This window comes from Lynx canadensis, chromosome C1, assembly GCF_007474595.2.
Source record: "Lynx canadensis isolate LIC74 chromosome C1, mLynCan4.pri.v2, whole genome shotgun sequence".
In the NCBI taxonomy this organism is placed as follows: domain Eukaryota; kingdom Metazoa; phylum Chordata; class Mammalia; order Carnivora; family Felidae; genus Lynx; species Lynx canadensis.
In genome coordinates, this window is record NC_044310.1 from 113,825,071 (window position 1) to 113,840,440 (window position 15,370).

Here is a 15,370-nt window from a genome sequence, read left to right on the forward strand (position 1 = left end):
CTAACAGGCTCCCAGGTGCTGCCCGCACTGTCACATAGAGCCCACACTTGGAGAAGTGAGGAGAGCATAAACTCACAAAGGAAGCACAGGACTTGATGCTGGCCATGCTGGGGGCGGGGGGCGGGGAGGGGGGCAGCTAGAACAGGACATAAGAAAGGAAAAGTACTGAAAATAAGGAAAGGACCCTTCAAGTGGAGAGGAGGAAACACTGAGACTTCTGTACGTCCCATTGTCTTTTCAAACAGATGAGATGATACGCATATCACGTCTGGCTCCATCAATCCATATGGGAGATTGGTGCTGTCATTTGCAGGCAGGCACTGCAGTGCTGCCTGTGAAACGGGATCTTCAGATTGTCACCTAGCTATCTGGAACAAGTCCCCAGACAGCCAAGATGCTCATTGTGAGAACCCTGATCCCTGAATTGTCCCGAATCCACTTCTCTGCATGGAAGGACCAGTGAGAACAGATTGAAAACCAACTCACAGAGGCCTTTGTGGGTCCTCAGCTGTTTGCAACCAGTGTTGCCCAAGGGGAAAATAAAAAGTGTGCAAGGATTCTGGGCGAAATGGGGGCAAGGGTTGTGAGCCTCTTCATTGGTCTGTGAGCCCAGGAAGCTGGGAAAGGCCCTGACATAAAAAAAAATCAGATTCTCCATGGCAACAAAATTGTCATGCTAGAAACACACAATCTCAACTTACACAGGCAAGCATCTCAAAAATATATCAAGTGAGGAAGAGAGATTAAAATTTCAAGGAACAAATGGCAAACGTAATGGTTTGCAGAACTGCGGATGGGGAAAGGAATGGGACGGGGAAAGAAAAATACAAACCTTTCCTCTCCCGGGGCCAGAGATGTCTGTTGTTATTTGCCTTTTAATCATAGAAAGTAACTTAAAACCTTCCCCTCACTTTGGAGCACATCTAACCCACAGTTCAGCGGCTTCACACAGCGCCACCAGCTCTCGGCTTCCTGCTGACAGTTAGTGCTTCTCAAAGCCCAGCTGACTTTAAAGCCCAGATCAAAAGCTTTCTTGCCACAAAACAAATCCCATTTGACAAAGTCAGATCCCTCCTAAGCCACAATTATATAGATTGACTTGGTAACCTAAGTTAATGGCGATCTGACCCCGAGTTTGATATATTTTGTCGTGTTCTTTTTAAAAGTAATTTGTTCTGTCTCTCTTCTTTTTTAATTTTTATTTCCTTGTGGGTGGATGACAAAAGGGCTGAGGGATGTTGTGGAGGGAGAGAACACAAATTCGATTTGGCAAATCCCATCCCTAGATAAGATAACAATATGAATGCTATTATGGTGGGCATTAGCCAACCAATCTCCCTGTTAGTTTTGCAGGTTGCCCAGAATGTGGCTCCCACAGCAGTACCTAAGGGCAAAGGCTGTTTCCAAGACTGCGTTTTTTTCTCAGAAATATTAGTTTGTCACTAGTCACTAGTCAGAACTCATGACACTTGCTTTACTTAGGGCGTGAGGACACTCATCGGCACGCCTTTTCTATAGTCTTCTTTTCAACTTTTGAGTTGATCCCTGCTTCCAACGTGACAAAGTTACCAGTGGGGCATCCTTTCTTCCTGCGTATAGGTCAGAAAACTGTGTGCGCTTGAGTTCTGAGCCCAGATGAGAGGTAAAGTGGTCCTTCATTACCTATGTTCAATGTACGCCAGAGGTGTGTGATCCCAGTGGAGGCAGCAGTTTTAAATCGTGCCCAGGACTTGCAGCCAAGTTCACCTCTGTGAAATAGCTCAAGAGTGAACAGCTACAAGAACACGGTTGAGCGCACTCAATACGAGGGAGACATAGTCTCATGGAGGTCAAGAATTTTACACCTTGTATTTCATCTTGGGTGGCATACCAGGACGTTTCCTGATAAATGGATAGAAGGCTGAATGGGGTAGAGTAGAAGGAATTCATGAAATACTGTGATAGGTGAATGAACAAATGAAGGCAGGGATGAAGAAATGGAGTATGTTAAGAAAAAACATCACCCAGAACTTGGAAATCAAAAAAGAGTATGCTATGTCTTTTCAATATCATCCTGGGCAGTTTTCAACAGGACCACTCAATGATTCTTTAAATTTTTTTTTTTTTTTCAACGTTCATTTTATTTTTGGGACAGAGAGAGACAGAGCATGAACGGGGGAGGGGCAGAGAGAGAGGGAGACACAGAATCGGAAACAGGCTCCAGGCTCCGAGCCATCAGCCCAGAGCCCGACGCGGGGCTCGAACTCACGGACTGCGAGATCGTGACCTGGCTGAAGTCGGACGCTTAACCGACTGCGCCACCCAGGCGCCCCTCAATGATTCTTTAATTCTCTAGAATGTGCCTGTTATTTGGTTTTGTTATTCATTGATTGATTATTAGATCTTAGATACTGAGAAGTTACATGTTAACTTATAAGTATTTTTCCAGTAGAGAAGATACAACCCCCCAATTTTATTGTATTGTAAGATAGTAGCTAGTTTTGTGTCTACCTAAACATATTTATTTTAATATTCTTTTTTTTCCCCACTGTGTGCCATGGCATTTTTTTTAATCTATGAAACCAAGATAATAGCACCTGGGTAGAGGGTAGTAGCGATGCACCTTAAAGGCCTAGAACAGTGATGGCTCTTGGTAAGTAGTAAGTAGATTGCTGATATGAGATTTAGTTGTATGATGGTAGACACCCAACCCTACCACTTAGGAAGGAGCCAAACCTGATCATGACAGTGCTGAGTAGCAATGATTTCCATCTGCCAGGGAACTTGCTGTTTAAAACACTACATGGAGAATTCAAATGAAAACCAAGATGTTCTTTGAAATCTCCATGTATATCTGTATATCTGTATAACTGTTTCACACCGTGCATAACAGTTTGCACTTTGGGGTATACTGAATATCTTTCCTATTTTAAAATAAAAGGGAAGTTTTAAAGGAAGAAATATAGAAAGAGGTGTTCATTAGACAGAGATATATAATTACTTCTAGGCTGTTTCGGTGGACAGACAGCATATAAGTCTATTTGTAGCAGGTGAAAAATAAATCACTGCTTTATACTAATATTTCCAATCAAAATAAAAAATTACAGTTTTCTCAACTTTAAAAATTTTATATTTAGAAAACTCATATGAAAAAATCTGTGCTTAATATGAATATAATATGTTTTATTATAATTACACTATATTTATATATTCTGTATAAGTATTATGTATGCGTGCATATGTATACTATATACACATATACTATATATGTATATATACCCTAATATATGGATATATATATTTATATATATCCAACCCTGTATTTATCACCTTTTCTCTATATGTGACTTTGTGTATATATACATAACCATACATATATATTTGACTTTCTATCTATCCAACTATATATATGTATATTTACACATACATATTATTTATATTACATATATAAAAGTAATAATATCAATATTATCACTAACAAATGTTAGCTATTAATGATATGCTAATTTAAATTAACCATGTAAACTCTTTATGAATAGGATTTGTGACTATTTTTTACCAACTATGTGCCAGGGTTCTAACAGAGTGCCTAGCACATATTAGGTGCTCAATAAATATTAATAGAGTGATTTTTGATTTATGAATTCACTCAACCTAGTAGTTGCAAGTCTTGCAATTTAGAATCACCTGGAAAGCTTGTATTTACTTATTTTATCAATATCCACCCTTGGATCCCACTCCAGACAATTAATTCAGAGTATCTGGACTACGAGCTCATGCATTGCTACTTCTAAAGCTATCTAGGTGATTCAAATGCACAGCTCTCGGATGGGAACCAGTGATCCACTCTCTCCTTGAGGCTGTGTTGACTTCCCCCTGAGGGCAGTGGTTGGACCCAGTGAGTGAACCGGAGGCTGCCAGGCCTGGAAGTTTGTTGGAGGACAAGGCCAGTGCATTTCAACATTCTGAGACTGTCGCCCCTGCATGACCTTCCTGATTTAGACTCTAGCTGGAAGAAGAAAGAGAGGTCAATGTCCTCTCTGAACACGCCAGTGCTATCCTTGGACTCCGGCACCCAGATTTCCCAGTGAGCAGAATAATTACAATAAATCGGAGCAGAGACATCTGCTCTGTCAATATCATCCACCAGGGGATGAGCTGGCCTGTGACCAGACTCACAGGTTCCCAGGAAACTGCAGAGGTGCTACTAGGCAGTAATGACTTTCTGCCACTTCACAGTTGGGTTAAACTGGGGAGAACTCTGGCTCCAGATGCCCTGTTGGCGTACAAATTAAAATCTTCCAACTCTGGTTTCTTCCTGAAATTGCCAAGTGGACCTCCCTGCTCGGGTCAGACTCTCTACCCTGCATCGAGAAGGATCTTTTTAATATGCAAGGCTTGCCACAGTCTGAGCATCATGTGTCAAAGCAGGCATTACTGGTCCACTTTACAGATAAAGAACTGAAGTCAAGAGCAGATAGGCAATTTTCAGACACTCACAGGGCTTGCAAGTAAATGCTGTGGGCAGCACTTGAACCCTGGCCAATTAGTTTCCAAGTCTCTTTCTAACACAGCCCTCTTTAACCTGTCTTAGTGAATCGGTTTGCTCACGTGGTGGTGAGGAGTAAAACTTTGGGTTCAGATGTCTTAGATTTGATCAAAGCATTTCTCCTTCCAAATTTTGTGATTTTAAGCAAGTTATACAACTTTTCTGAGACCCAGGAACCCCATCTGAAGTTAAAATGTAATAACACGCATCTTACGGTAGCTTTCCGAAGACGAAATTCCTTGATAGGTGAAATGCTTTACAAAATTCTTGGCACAGAGTGTTCAGCAAAAAGGCAGTGTTAATACACAATTATTAATATTTTCCTGTTGGGTTTTTGATTGGTCATTCTATTTCTCTTTAGAATAGCATTCTTAAAATCTTTTCTTAACAAAGCCATAGAAATTGCTAACTTAAATTACGGATCCCATTATAACAGAATACTTGTGAAACGTAGTACGAAACAAACATCAAATACACAAACAAAAATTACACAGCACTCTCACCATTAATGAAGATTAAAAACTATAAATTAAAATGTCAACCAGTTAAATCATCCTGCACTTATAAAAATGATACCCTTGGGGCTCCTGGGTGGCTCAGTTGTTTAAGCACCTGACTATTGGTTTTGCCTCAGATCATGATCTCATGGTTTGTGAGTTTGAGCCCTATATCAGGCTCCGTGCTCACAGTGAGGAGCCTGCTTGGGATTCTCTCTCTCCCTCTCTCTCTGCCCCTCCCACACACTCTCTCTCTGTCACCCTCTCTCATATATAAATAAATACACCTAAAAATGATATCCATAACACAATGAGAAATTAAAATCTGTTCCAGAATGTATAGATGGGCCAACACTGGAAACTTACTAATATGATGGGCCTCATATTATCGATGAGAAGATACAGTCAAGAATAATTAATATGAACTCTAACAGATCACTGTACCTCTTGAAATTGCATATAAATTATTTTTCTCAACTTGAAGACGTTTGTAATATTCACTAGATATGTAAATATACAAAGATAACCAGATGTTAAATAATTTTTAAAAATTAACAAATTCAAATACATATTATAAAAGTCAACATCCAACTCTGACTAAAAACAGATCTATCTAGATATCCAACATTATAATTTGTTAAAGACACGTCACATAAGAGATCAGTTAAGGGTGTCTGCTCTTACTTCCATCACACATTGTAAAGATACACACCCAACATTTAACCACAAGTACTAGTTGGTAGGTTTGCCTTGCATTTTCTTACTTACTTTATTACTTACTTACTTTTCTGTATTGTATTTTCTTACTTTTACTTCACAGTACTATATATTTTTAAAATTAGCAACATTTTTTGTTGTTAAAATTTAAGTTCTTGAAGGAAAAATCTTAGTAGATTTCACACATTTATTGTGTACATGCTACAATAATAATGTATGTTGGTAACTATTCATGTTAGAGACATGAAATATGAAAATAAAGCATTTTTTTAAAAACTTATTTTTACAAAGGCCTCTCATGATAATCAGAGAAAAATAGTGTGAGTTGGGGAGGCAAGAACAAGCATACTTTGAATATCCATTATGCACTAGGAAACATGGCTTAATTCCATTGTAACCCCCTTTCCCTTTCTTCTTCTCAACACTGCTCTTGGACATGATCCCAGTGAATAGGAATGTCCTTTTATTCCATTTCCCCACAGCATGCTTATTTAGCATTTGCCTTTTGAGTTTTAGTCATCTTACTCACCAACTCTTCGGTTGAGTTGAGCTGGGCTGTGAGTACCAGTGAGGTCTGAAGAACTGGAAAAAGCCATTGGAGAGAGCAGGGATGCTAATGGGTCATCACAATTGTCTATAATGATAGGAAAGAAAGAAAGCAAATTGTATTGGCAAGAGAGAGCCCATAAAGGGAAGAATCATGGCATTAACCCCATTATTAATTAACCAATGCTCTGAACAAAGCCAGTACCAATTGTTTCCATGGGCTATTTCATTCATTCCTCACAATCCTGAAAGACTGGTATAAATTCCTTTACAGTTGGAGACACTGATATTCAGAGATGTTAAACAGTTTGTCCAAGGTCGCAACACTAGAAACTGGTGTGGCCAGAAATCTCACTGATTTGTCTCACTCAGGAGTCTAACAATCACCCATTCCTTTAATCATTCACTTGAGAAAAGCCTCAGGTTATGGCTATTGAGCTTATTCTAGAAGGAGGAAGACTGTTGAAGAGGGGATACGATTGTTTACCTATTTTCCCATCTTCAATCCCTAAGGGATCCTGCCATAGTTGTATCTAGACAGAATGATTTAAAATGTCTCACTCCCAGTTGTGTGAAAATCTTTGGAAAATGAATGGCTAATTGTAATAATTCATTGCGTAAAGTAAGCGAGAATAGTCCCCAATCGTGTACAATCTTGAATCTGCTATTCACTTCAATAACAGCTTCTCCAGCCTTCCCAAATGTGACAGGTATGCTTGCTTTTTTTTTCCTTTTTTTTTTTAATTTTATTTTTCATTTTTAAAAATTTACATCCAAATTAGTTAGCATATAAGTGCAACAATGATTTCAGGAGTAGATTCCTTAGTGCCCTTTCCCCATTTAGCCCATCCCCCTTCCCACAACACCTCCAATAACCCTCAGTTTGTTCTCCGTATTTATGAGTTTGTCCCCCTCCCTGTTTTTATATTATTTTTGTTTCCCTTCCCTTTATGTTTTGTCTCTTAAAGTCCTCATATGAATAAAGATATATGATATTTGTCTTTTTCTGACTAATTTCACTCAGCATAATACCCTCCAGTTCCATCCACGTAGTTGCAAATGGCAAGATTTCATTCTTTTTGATTGCTGAGTAATACTCCATCATGTGTGTGTGTGTGTGTGTGTGTGTGTGTGTGTGTGTGAGTGTATACCACATCTTCTTTATCCATTCATCCACCGAGGGCTCTTTCCATACTTTGGCTATTGTTGATAGTGCTGCTATAAACATGAGGGTGCATGTGTCCCTTCGAAACAGCACAGACAGGTATGCTTTCTAAGGCTTCTTTGATGCTGTTCAAATGTAGAACAGGGTGGGGTCATGGGCAGAGATGTGGTCTTGACAACACAGACATGTTCCTCCAAATGAACCATGCGATCTCATGCAGACAATTCTGCTCTTCACATAGCAAACTGGTCATGTAAATGTTCCGTAATAATTCATTTATTTGTTTGCACCTTACACCAAATGGTACACTCTTTGTGGGACTTTGCAAATAATCTGATACATAATAGGCCTTCAGTAAAGGTTTGTTGAAAGAAATGGATAGTGAAGGAAGGGAGGGAGGGAAGTAGGGAGGGAAGAAAGAAGGAAGGAAGGAAAGAGGAAGGAAGCAAGGGAGGGACTAGTTCACACAACAGGACAAAATGATTTTCCAATTTTTCATTTTGTGCACAGTTGATTTTGCAGGACATTGCAAAATGACATCATGAAATGTAGACATACCTCATTCAACCATGATTTTACATCATTCAGATTAAAGGTAAACTTGATGTACTAAGGGCTTTCAAGAAAAGTTGGTCTGATTTTTTTTTTTTAATTTTTAAATGTACATTGGATATGGGGCTGCTTCTTTATCCAGAAAATTCATAGAGAGGACTATTTCATCTCACCACAGGAACATTAATGAGAAACATAAGGATTAAATTTTTGTTTGTTAAATGTGTTAAAAAATCCACTGGCTAAGTGTATTTTGAGGGTTTTTTTTTTTACCCCAACACAAATGTTTGAAAAATATTTTGAGGTATTTGACAAACACAAAAGACAGCCAAATCCTCACCAAAGAGGAACGACATAAAAATCACAGCAAGGACACCTCTGCAGTTATGGTCAATCTGCTAATAGAAAGCAGAGCTCACGGCTACTTTATTCCAGGCATAAAATGCAGGTGAGGGGAGATGCATATACACTTCCAATACATTTGTATGGAAACGCAGATCATTTACACTATTTATGTAGTAGGAGACAATTTGAATATAATGCAAATCTCACATTTGCTTATGCCTATTTCATCATCAGGAAACACTAGGTGAATACAGAAAACTGGAATCAGTGGAACTGAAGCCCACAGAAATACACCACGCCTGTACACACACCCACGTCAAAGACCATACAATATCGGACTTCACAGCTATGCTATGAGCCACACCTGTCTGCATCTGTAGTTACGACCATCTTCCAATTTCAGATAACACTCCTCCCACTACTCTCTAATAGCTCACAACCCTTCTGACACCCACTTCCACAAGCAAATTGAAGATTTTCTAAAGATAAAGTACCATGTTTATTATAGCATTTACGTAGTCTTTAAACATATAACATGTATGAAGTCGTGTTACCATTTTTATTAGGTTCTTAGGATTAAAAAACAATTTTAATGTTTATTTTTTGAGAGAGAAAGAGACAGACAGAATATGAGAGGGGGAGGAGCAGAGAGAGAGAGGGAGACACAGAATCTGAAGCAGGCTCTAGGCTCTGAGCTATCAGCACAGAGCCCAACACAAGGCCAAACTCACAAACCGTGAAATCGTGACCTGAGCTGAAGTCGGATGCTCAACCAACTAAGCCACCCAAGTGCCCCTCTTAGGAATTTTTTTTAATATATACTGATGACATGTTTGAGCATTGTGCCCCTAACCCTATGTTTCCCCTAAGTAGAAACAGAAGTGACCTAATCATTGCAATTTAATTCAGTCCAATAAATATTTATAAAGATATACTTTATGTTTGACCTTGGATAGGCACTAGGGATTGAGTGCAGTAAAATTGAGTTAGACCTCAAGTATCTCAGAGACTATTGAGCAATGAAGGAAAGAAAGAGAAAGAAAGAAAGAAAGAAAGAAAGAAAGAAAGAAAGAAAGAAAGAGAAAAAAGGAAAACTTACGAGGAAGTTTAAGAGAATTTTACCCAAGGTTACACTCAACCCACTAAAATGGGGACCCGACTATACAAACACCCAGGTAAGTGATCTGCTGTGTCTGTCCCAGGCCTTTGCAGTCTCCCCTTTCACAAGGTGCTTGCCTCAGGGAGAGGTTTGCTTCCAAAGTTCACTGGCCTTGTGAAAACAGCTGCCATTTCCACCGGCCATTTCCTCTTCTGAACTGTACCTTCCTTGTATCTCACTGTGTGGGGTCAGTGTTTCCACTTTGGGAATTAGTAAACCCATCAAAAACAATCTGTGTCAAAGGATAGGTTCAAAGGAGAACCTTCAGGAAACTTCTTGTCATGGACCCTGCTCATTGCAATAGTGGCCCTTATTTATTTATTTTTTTTTATTTTTTTTTAACGTTTATTGATTTTTGAGACAGAGAGAGACAGAGCATGAACGGGGGAGGGTCAGAGAGAAAGGGAGACACAGAATCCGAAACAGGCTCCAGGCTCTGAGATGTCAGCACAGAGCCCGACGCGGGGCTCGAACTCACGGACCGCGAAATCATGACCTGAGCCGAAGTCAGCCGCTTAACCGACTGAGCCACCCAGGCGCCCCAATAGTGGCCTTTAAAGAACACGGCTGAACTTTTGTTCTACCCTTAATAGCGATAATAATGGGAAATTTTCAGATCAGAAAGGAATAAAGACCTCTTTTCTCCAGCCAATACGTAGTCCCCTCTGTCTTCTCTATGTCACCTAAATTGAGACCAGGCCTCTAATCAAATTAACCCTGGTCATTGGGAATTAAGATTTGTCCACCTAACCATTCTAAGTCCAAAAGTGTGTATTATTTGTAGACATGCATCTTATTCTTAAAGCAGAAGAGAAGGATCTAGCATAAGTGAGAACAATTTATATATGTTTTAATTCATGATTTGGGACAGTCTGGGACAGTGGAAAGCATCAGAAAAGCTAGAGCTAGGAGCTCCTCACTCTACATTGGTTCCTTCTCTTGCCTTGGTGATTCCAAGTAATATATTCAAATGCACTAAGCAGGGTCTCCGTTGTCTGCAAAATCAAGAGAGTCTTCTCTGGCAGAGAAGACTGTCGCATTTCTCAGAAATGAGAAAATCTCTTTTCTCATTCTGTTTCTCATTTTAAACAGAATGAGAAAAATGGGGAAAAGTCACCTTTAAAGGAGAAAGCACAGAAGGAAAACAGGAAGCACTGTATGAATGGTTTGTAATACTTGCTATCATTGAGAACAACCATTTCAACAATTTTATTTCTGGGATCTTGTCTCTGTCACAATACCTGCTCAAGAATTGGTGTCACTGGTAGCTCTTTGGCCCTGGAGGTTTACGGAAGGCCAGATGAGAAGAAGAATATGAAATGGAGGGGAAGTGAAGGGGTGAGGAATCACTGGAGAGTGAGGACACATTGCATAGGGCAGTCCGCCCCCTCTGTGGATTGCCAGCCTTGCAGAGACTGGGCCAACATCACACCAAACACATGGCTGGGAAAGAAAGAAACAAAGCGCCATTTGCTCCACCATTTCTGTAGGCTCTAAATAAGCAAACTTGTGTTGTCATTACATTTTAGACACCACTCGCATCCCAGCCTTCTGACAGTATGTCTCCACAACGCTAAATCGAGCAGTCGGTTCCTACAAAAGCGAGCTGGATGTTTGTCTGTATTTACATAAGGAAAGTGGAGACAGTGAAGAAACTCAGGTGGGGAGAGAGACATTTGAAGTTTGGGGAAAACATACCAAGGGACCAAAGTCAGGCTTTCAAGGGGACACAGAACCTGAGATGGACCATCATGATTTTACCAGAAAACCATTTTCCACACTTTAGGGATGCATTGGCGTAGTAGGATATTTTCAAAATATACTCTTAAAAATACTGTGGATAGGGCTTGTCTTTAAAAGATTTGGTGTGGATGGGGCGCCTGGGTGGCGCAGTCGGTTAAGCGTCCGACTTCAGCCAGGTCACGATCTCGCGGTCCGTGAGTTTGAGCCCCGCATCAGGCTCTGGGCTGATGGCTCAGAGCCTGGAGCCTGTATCCGATTCTGTGTCTCCTTCTCTCTCTGCCCCTCCCCCGTTCATGCTCTGTCTCTCTCTGTCCCAAAAATAAATAAACGTTGAAAAAAAAAATTTAAAAGATTTGGTGTGGAAAGGAGATGAAATTAAAAGGCTATTTAAAAATGCAAACCCATACTCTCGTGCGATTTATTAATTCTCCCTTTTTCCTCAAAAAATAACTTCATTGCCATCTTTAATATTTTCCTTTATAATAGAAATGCCACTTCTTACCCTACCCCATGCCCAGGCAGATAAAAATCCACTTCTATGGGTATGATGGAAAGCAACACAGCTCTTTACATTGTGTAACTGTTGAACAACCTCATTCTTATTTGCAAATGACTTAGACATACATTCATGGACTAAGAGGGTAGCAAAACCCAAAGACCCGTCTGAAGTTGTGAAATTCAAGCCCTTCACTTCAGCAATGAGAACCTCAGGTTTATAGTCTGCTCAGGATTATTCAGTTAATCGATGGACTGACTAGCTTGGACCAAAACTCAGGTTTCCTCACTCCCAGATGGCGACCACTAGGGCAGGGTTTCCTGCCGCCTTTGCCTTAGCCTGATAACCATTAGTTATATTATTTTTCATAACATTTTGTTTTAATGAATAACTTTCTTTGTGCAAAAGGAAAGGCATAGTTGCCACCTCCTAGATAACAGAAAAATAGTAAAGAATAGCCTGTAACTTTCAAAATATTTTTAATTTCTTCCCTATTTTCCTTGCCTTCTTATTTCTTCCTTCAACATCAAAAAGTAAAGAAAACATGGAGCGCCTGGGTGGCTCAGTCAGTTAAGCATCGGAGTCTTGATTTTGGCTCAGGTCATGATCTCAGGGTCATGAGATCGAGCCCCACATAGACCTCTGTGCTGAACACGGAGCCTGCTTAAGATTCTCTCTCCCTCGGGCACTTTTTGGGATGAGCACTGGGTGTTGTATGGAAACCAATTTGACAATAAACTTCATATATTGAAAAAAAAAAGTTTCATAGAATATAAAGAATCAGAACAAAAAGAAAAAAAAAAGATTCTCTCTCTCTCTCTCTTTGCCCTTCCCTCAACTCCAATTCATTTTTCTCTCTCTTTCTCCAAAAAAAAAAAAAGAAAGAAAGAAAGAAAGAAAGAAAGAAAGAAAGAAAGAAAGAAAAGAAAAAGAAAAAGAAAAAGAAAAAGAAAAAGAAAAGATAAGAAAACATTAAAGGAAGGATTTAAAAAAACAGAAGAGGGGTGCCTGGGTGGCTCAGTCAGTAAAGGTCTGACTCCTGACTGACTCAGGTCATGATCTCACAGTTCTTGAGTTCCAGCCCCACACTGGGCTCTGTGCTGACAGCATGGAGCCTGCTTAGGATTCACTCTCTCTTTCTCTCTGCCCCCCTCACTCTCTCTTAAATAAATAAACTTAAACATTTTTTTTTTAAATTTAAAAAAGTGTAAGAAGAGAAAAAGAAAAGTGACTTGTGTCCTTATGAATATTTGTGTGGATCCTCAAGTCAAGCATTTTAGTTGATACTGTCAATCTGAAGAAGTGGGGGTAATTTGTTCCTCAATATATATGTACAGTTATATACTAAAGGTCTTCTCTCACATTAATTAAAAGGTAAAGGCACAAAAGATAATTCTGAGTAAATATGATATTTACACACCTTTTTAGAAATTATCATTGACTCTTTTTTTTTTTTTTTTTCCAACGTTTATTTATTTTTGGGACAGAGAGAGACAGAGCATGAACGGGGGAGGGGCAGAGAGAGAGGGAGACACAGAACCGGAAACAGGCTCCAGGCTCTGAGCCATCAGCCCAGAGCCCGACGCGGGGCTCGAACTCATGGACCGCAAGATCGTGACCTGGCTGAAGTCGGACGCTTAACCGACTGCGCCACCCAGGCGCCCCATATCATTGACTCTTTAAGACGATTCTACTTTAAGTAACACTTTTTGTTGTCAACATATATTTTTATTCATTATTATTAAAATACCAATAGAGTAACAGATGGTCCAAAGTTAAATTGTGAGGATCATCTTGATTACCACAGTAAATTGTCTGTACGTGGGGATTTGGAGCTTAACAGATTCACTTGTATTTATAGGTGAGATAAAATTCCTCTTAGCATTGCACACTTAATGGCCTACTTTGTTTAAAAGACATAAAGCATGCATTTTGTATAGTGCCTACAACGGTGCTTAGAAGTGACAACTCACTCTTTTAACTTCATTTATTTTTCCCCTCGTTACCTATAATTTCACTTAGTAAACAACAAAAATAACTACTCTAATATTACTCTTGAATCTGACCCCATCTCCATTTTCCACCATGAAATCCTAGGAGATAAATGACTTCATAATGAGCAGACCAAAAAAACATGGCTCTCTAGAATGAGTCATGAAAAGAAGGTTAAACCTTCTTCTAAACATCCATCTCCAACTTAATGCAGGATCCGCCTTTTGATTACGTGCTGAACATGCATGGTTGTGCTCTTTGCTGTAGGAAGATAAAGATGAAAGTCAAAGACACAGAGCCTGAGCTCAGGAAACCAAGCATCTACTTTGGGTTGAAAGATAATCGTATGTTTTTTAAAGCAGCTCCTTATGTTTATGAACAATTCCAGGCAAAAGACCTTTGACTTCGGATCCAGGAATCCTGGGCCCTCTTTTACCTTCACTGTGAGCATGCGCTCATTTTCCTTTTCTGTATTTCAGATTCCTCAACTGTAAATGGCGGGGGTTATCGTTCATTTGTCCACTTAACAAGCTTTCACTGCGCACATTCTAGACATCAGAGTGTCTGCCAGGCTTTGAAGATAGTTAAAGCAATTATAAAGCACTCAAACACTGTGGACTTGGGCACATCGCTTGCTGCCCTACAATAGTGATTGATGACGGATGGGGTGCAGCTGGCTAAGAGAAGCTAGTCCTGTCTACGAATTCACAAGAGGGTTCTGGGATATTTTCTCAGCTTTACAAACAATTCTACTTAAAATTTTAGGTAACATTTGACTTGGAGGTACTGTCCTTCACTTATAAGTGGCTTGCTAGGACTCTACCATAATCAAACCCAGTATGTATAACAGCAGGGCAGCGGTGGCCACCATAATTCTCCCAGCATCTCTGGTGCAGCTGTCTGTCTGGGTTGTCAGCAGTCACTGCAGCCCAGCCAGAGGGAGACCATCATTTGCGGTGGATGGATGAGGAGGCTACACGGGTTTTAGTCCATTTCACACCCTGGTCAATGTCTATACTGGGCTTTGAACCAAGGTCAGCGTGACTCTTTGCATATTGTCAGTCTGAAAATTGGCTTCCAGTCCTTAAAATGACAGCAGGAATTTCGTTCAGACTGGCAGTGGGGAGTCTTCCATTTGGCTGTCTTGTGTGAGGTTAGCCATTCTTGGATTTTCAAGAACATCCCCATATGGATGTCCCATAATTAGCTCAAACTCAAAATATGCCGCAAATATGCTTTTTTAGGTTGCTTTCCTCTTATATTACTCCTTTCCCTCCCATACCGCCACTGATGGCTTATTATTATTATTATTATTATTATTATTATTATTATTTTGATTCTCAGGTGTGGAATATTGAGTTCACAACTGGCTGTTTAATTTTTCTATTTTAACTTTAAATATAATTTATCAATGACTTAATGTAACTGAACAAGTGTTTCCTGAGTCCCTCATGTGTAAGGTCTATGATATAGGGCCAATGTAAGCCATAGGTAACATCTTGTTGACCGAGAATATTATTTTATTCTACCATTTAGTATCTGGGACTATGTCTATGTTCAATAACATTTGTTGACTAAACCAGTTGAAAGAAAGATTTCTCAGATTTATACTCACTTTTATTTTTTTATT

At 39.7% G+C, this 15,370-nt stretch overlaps 1 protein-coding gene across 2 annotated transcripts in view; it reads right to left on the bottom strand.

Annotated features, from left to right (window-relative positions):
- Nucleotides 1–15,370, bottom strand: part of CNTNAP5 (contactin associated protein family member 5) — a 798,355-nt gene that overhangs the window by 608,856 nt on the left and 174,129 nt on the right. For both annotated transcript variants that reach the window (XM_030326880.1, XM_030326879.1), the window contains exon 2: nt 6,272–6,376. In XM_030326880.1, coding sequence (XP_030182740.1) covers nt 6,272–6,376 — 105 coding nt within the window. The remainder of the gene's footprint in view (nt 1–6,271; nt 6,377–15,370) is intronic.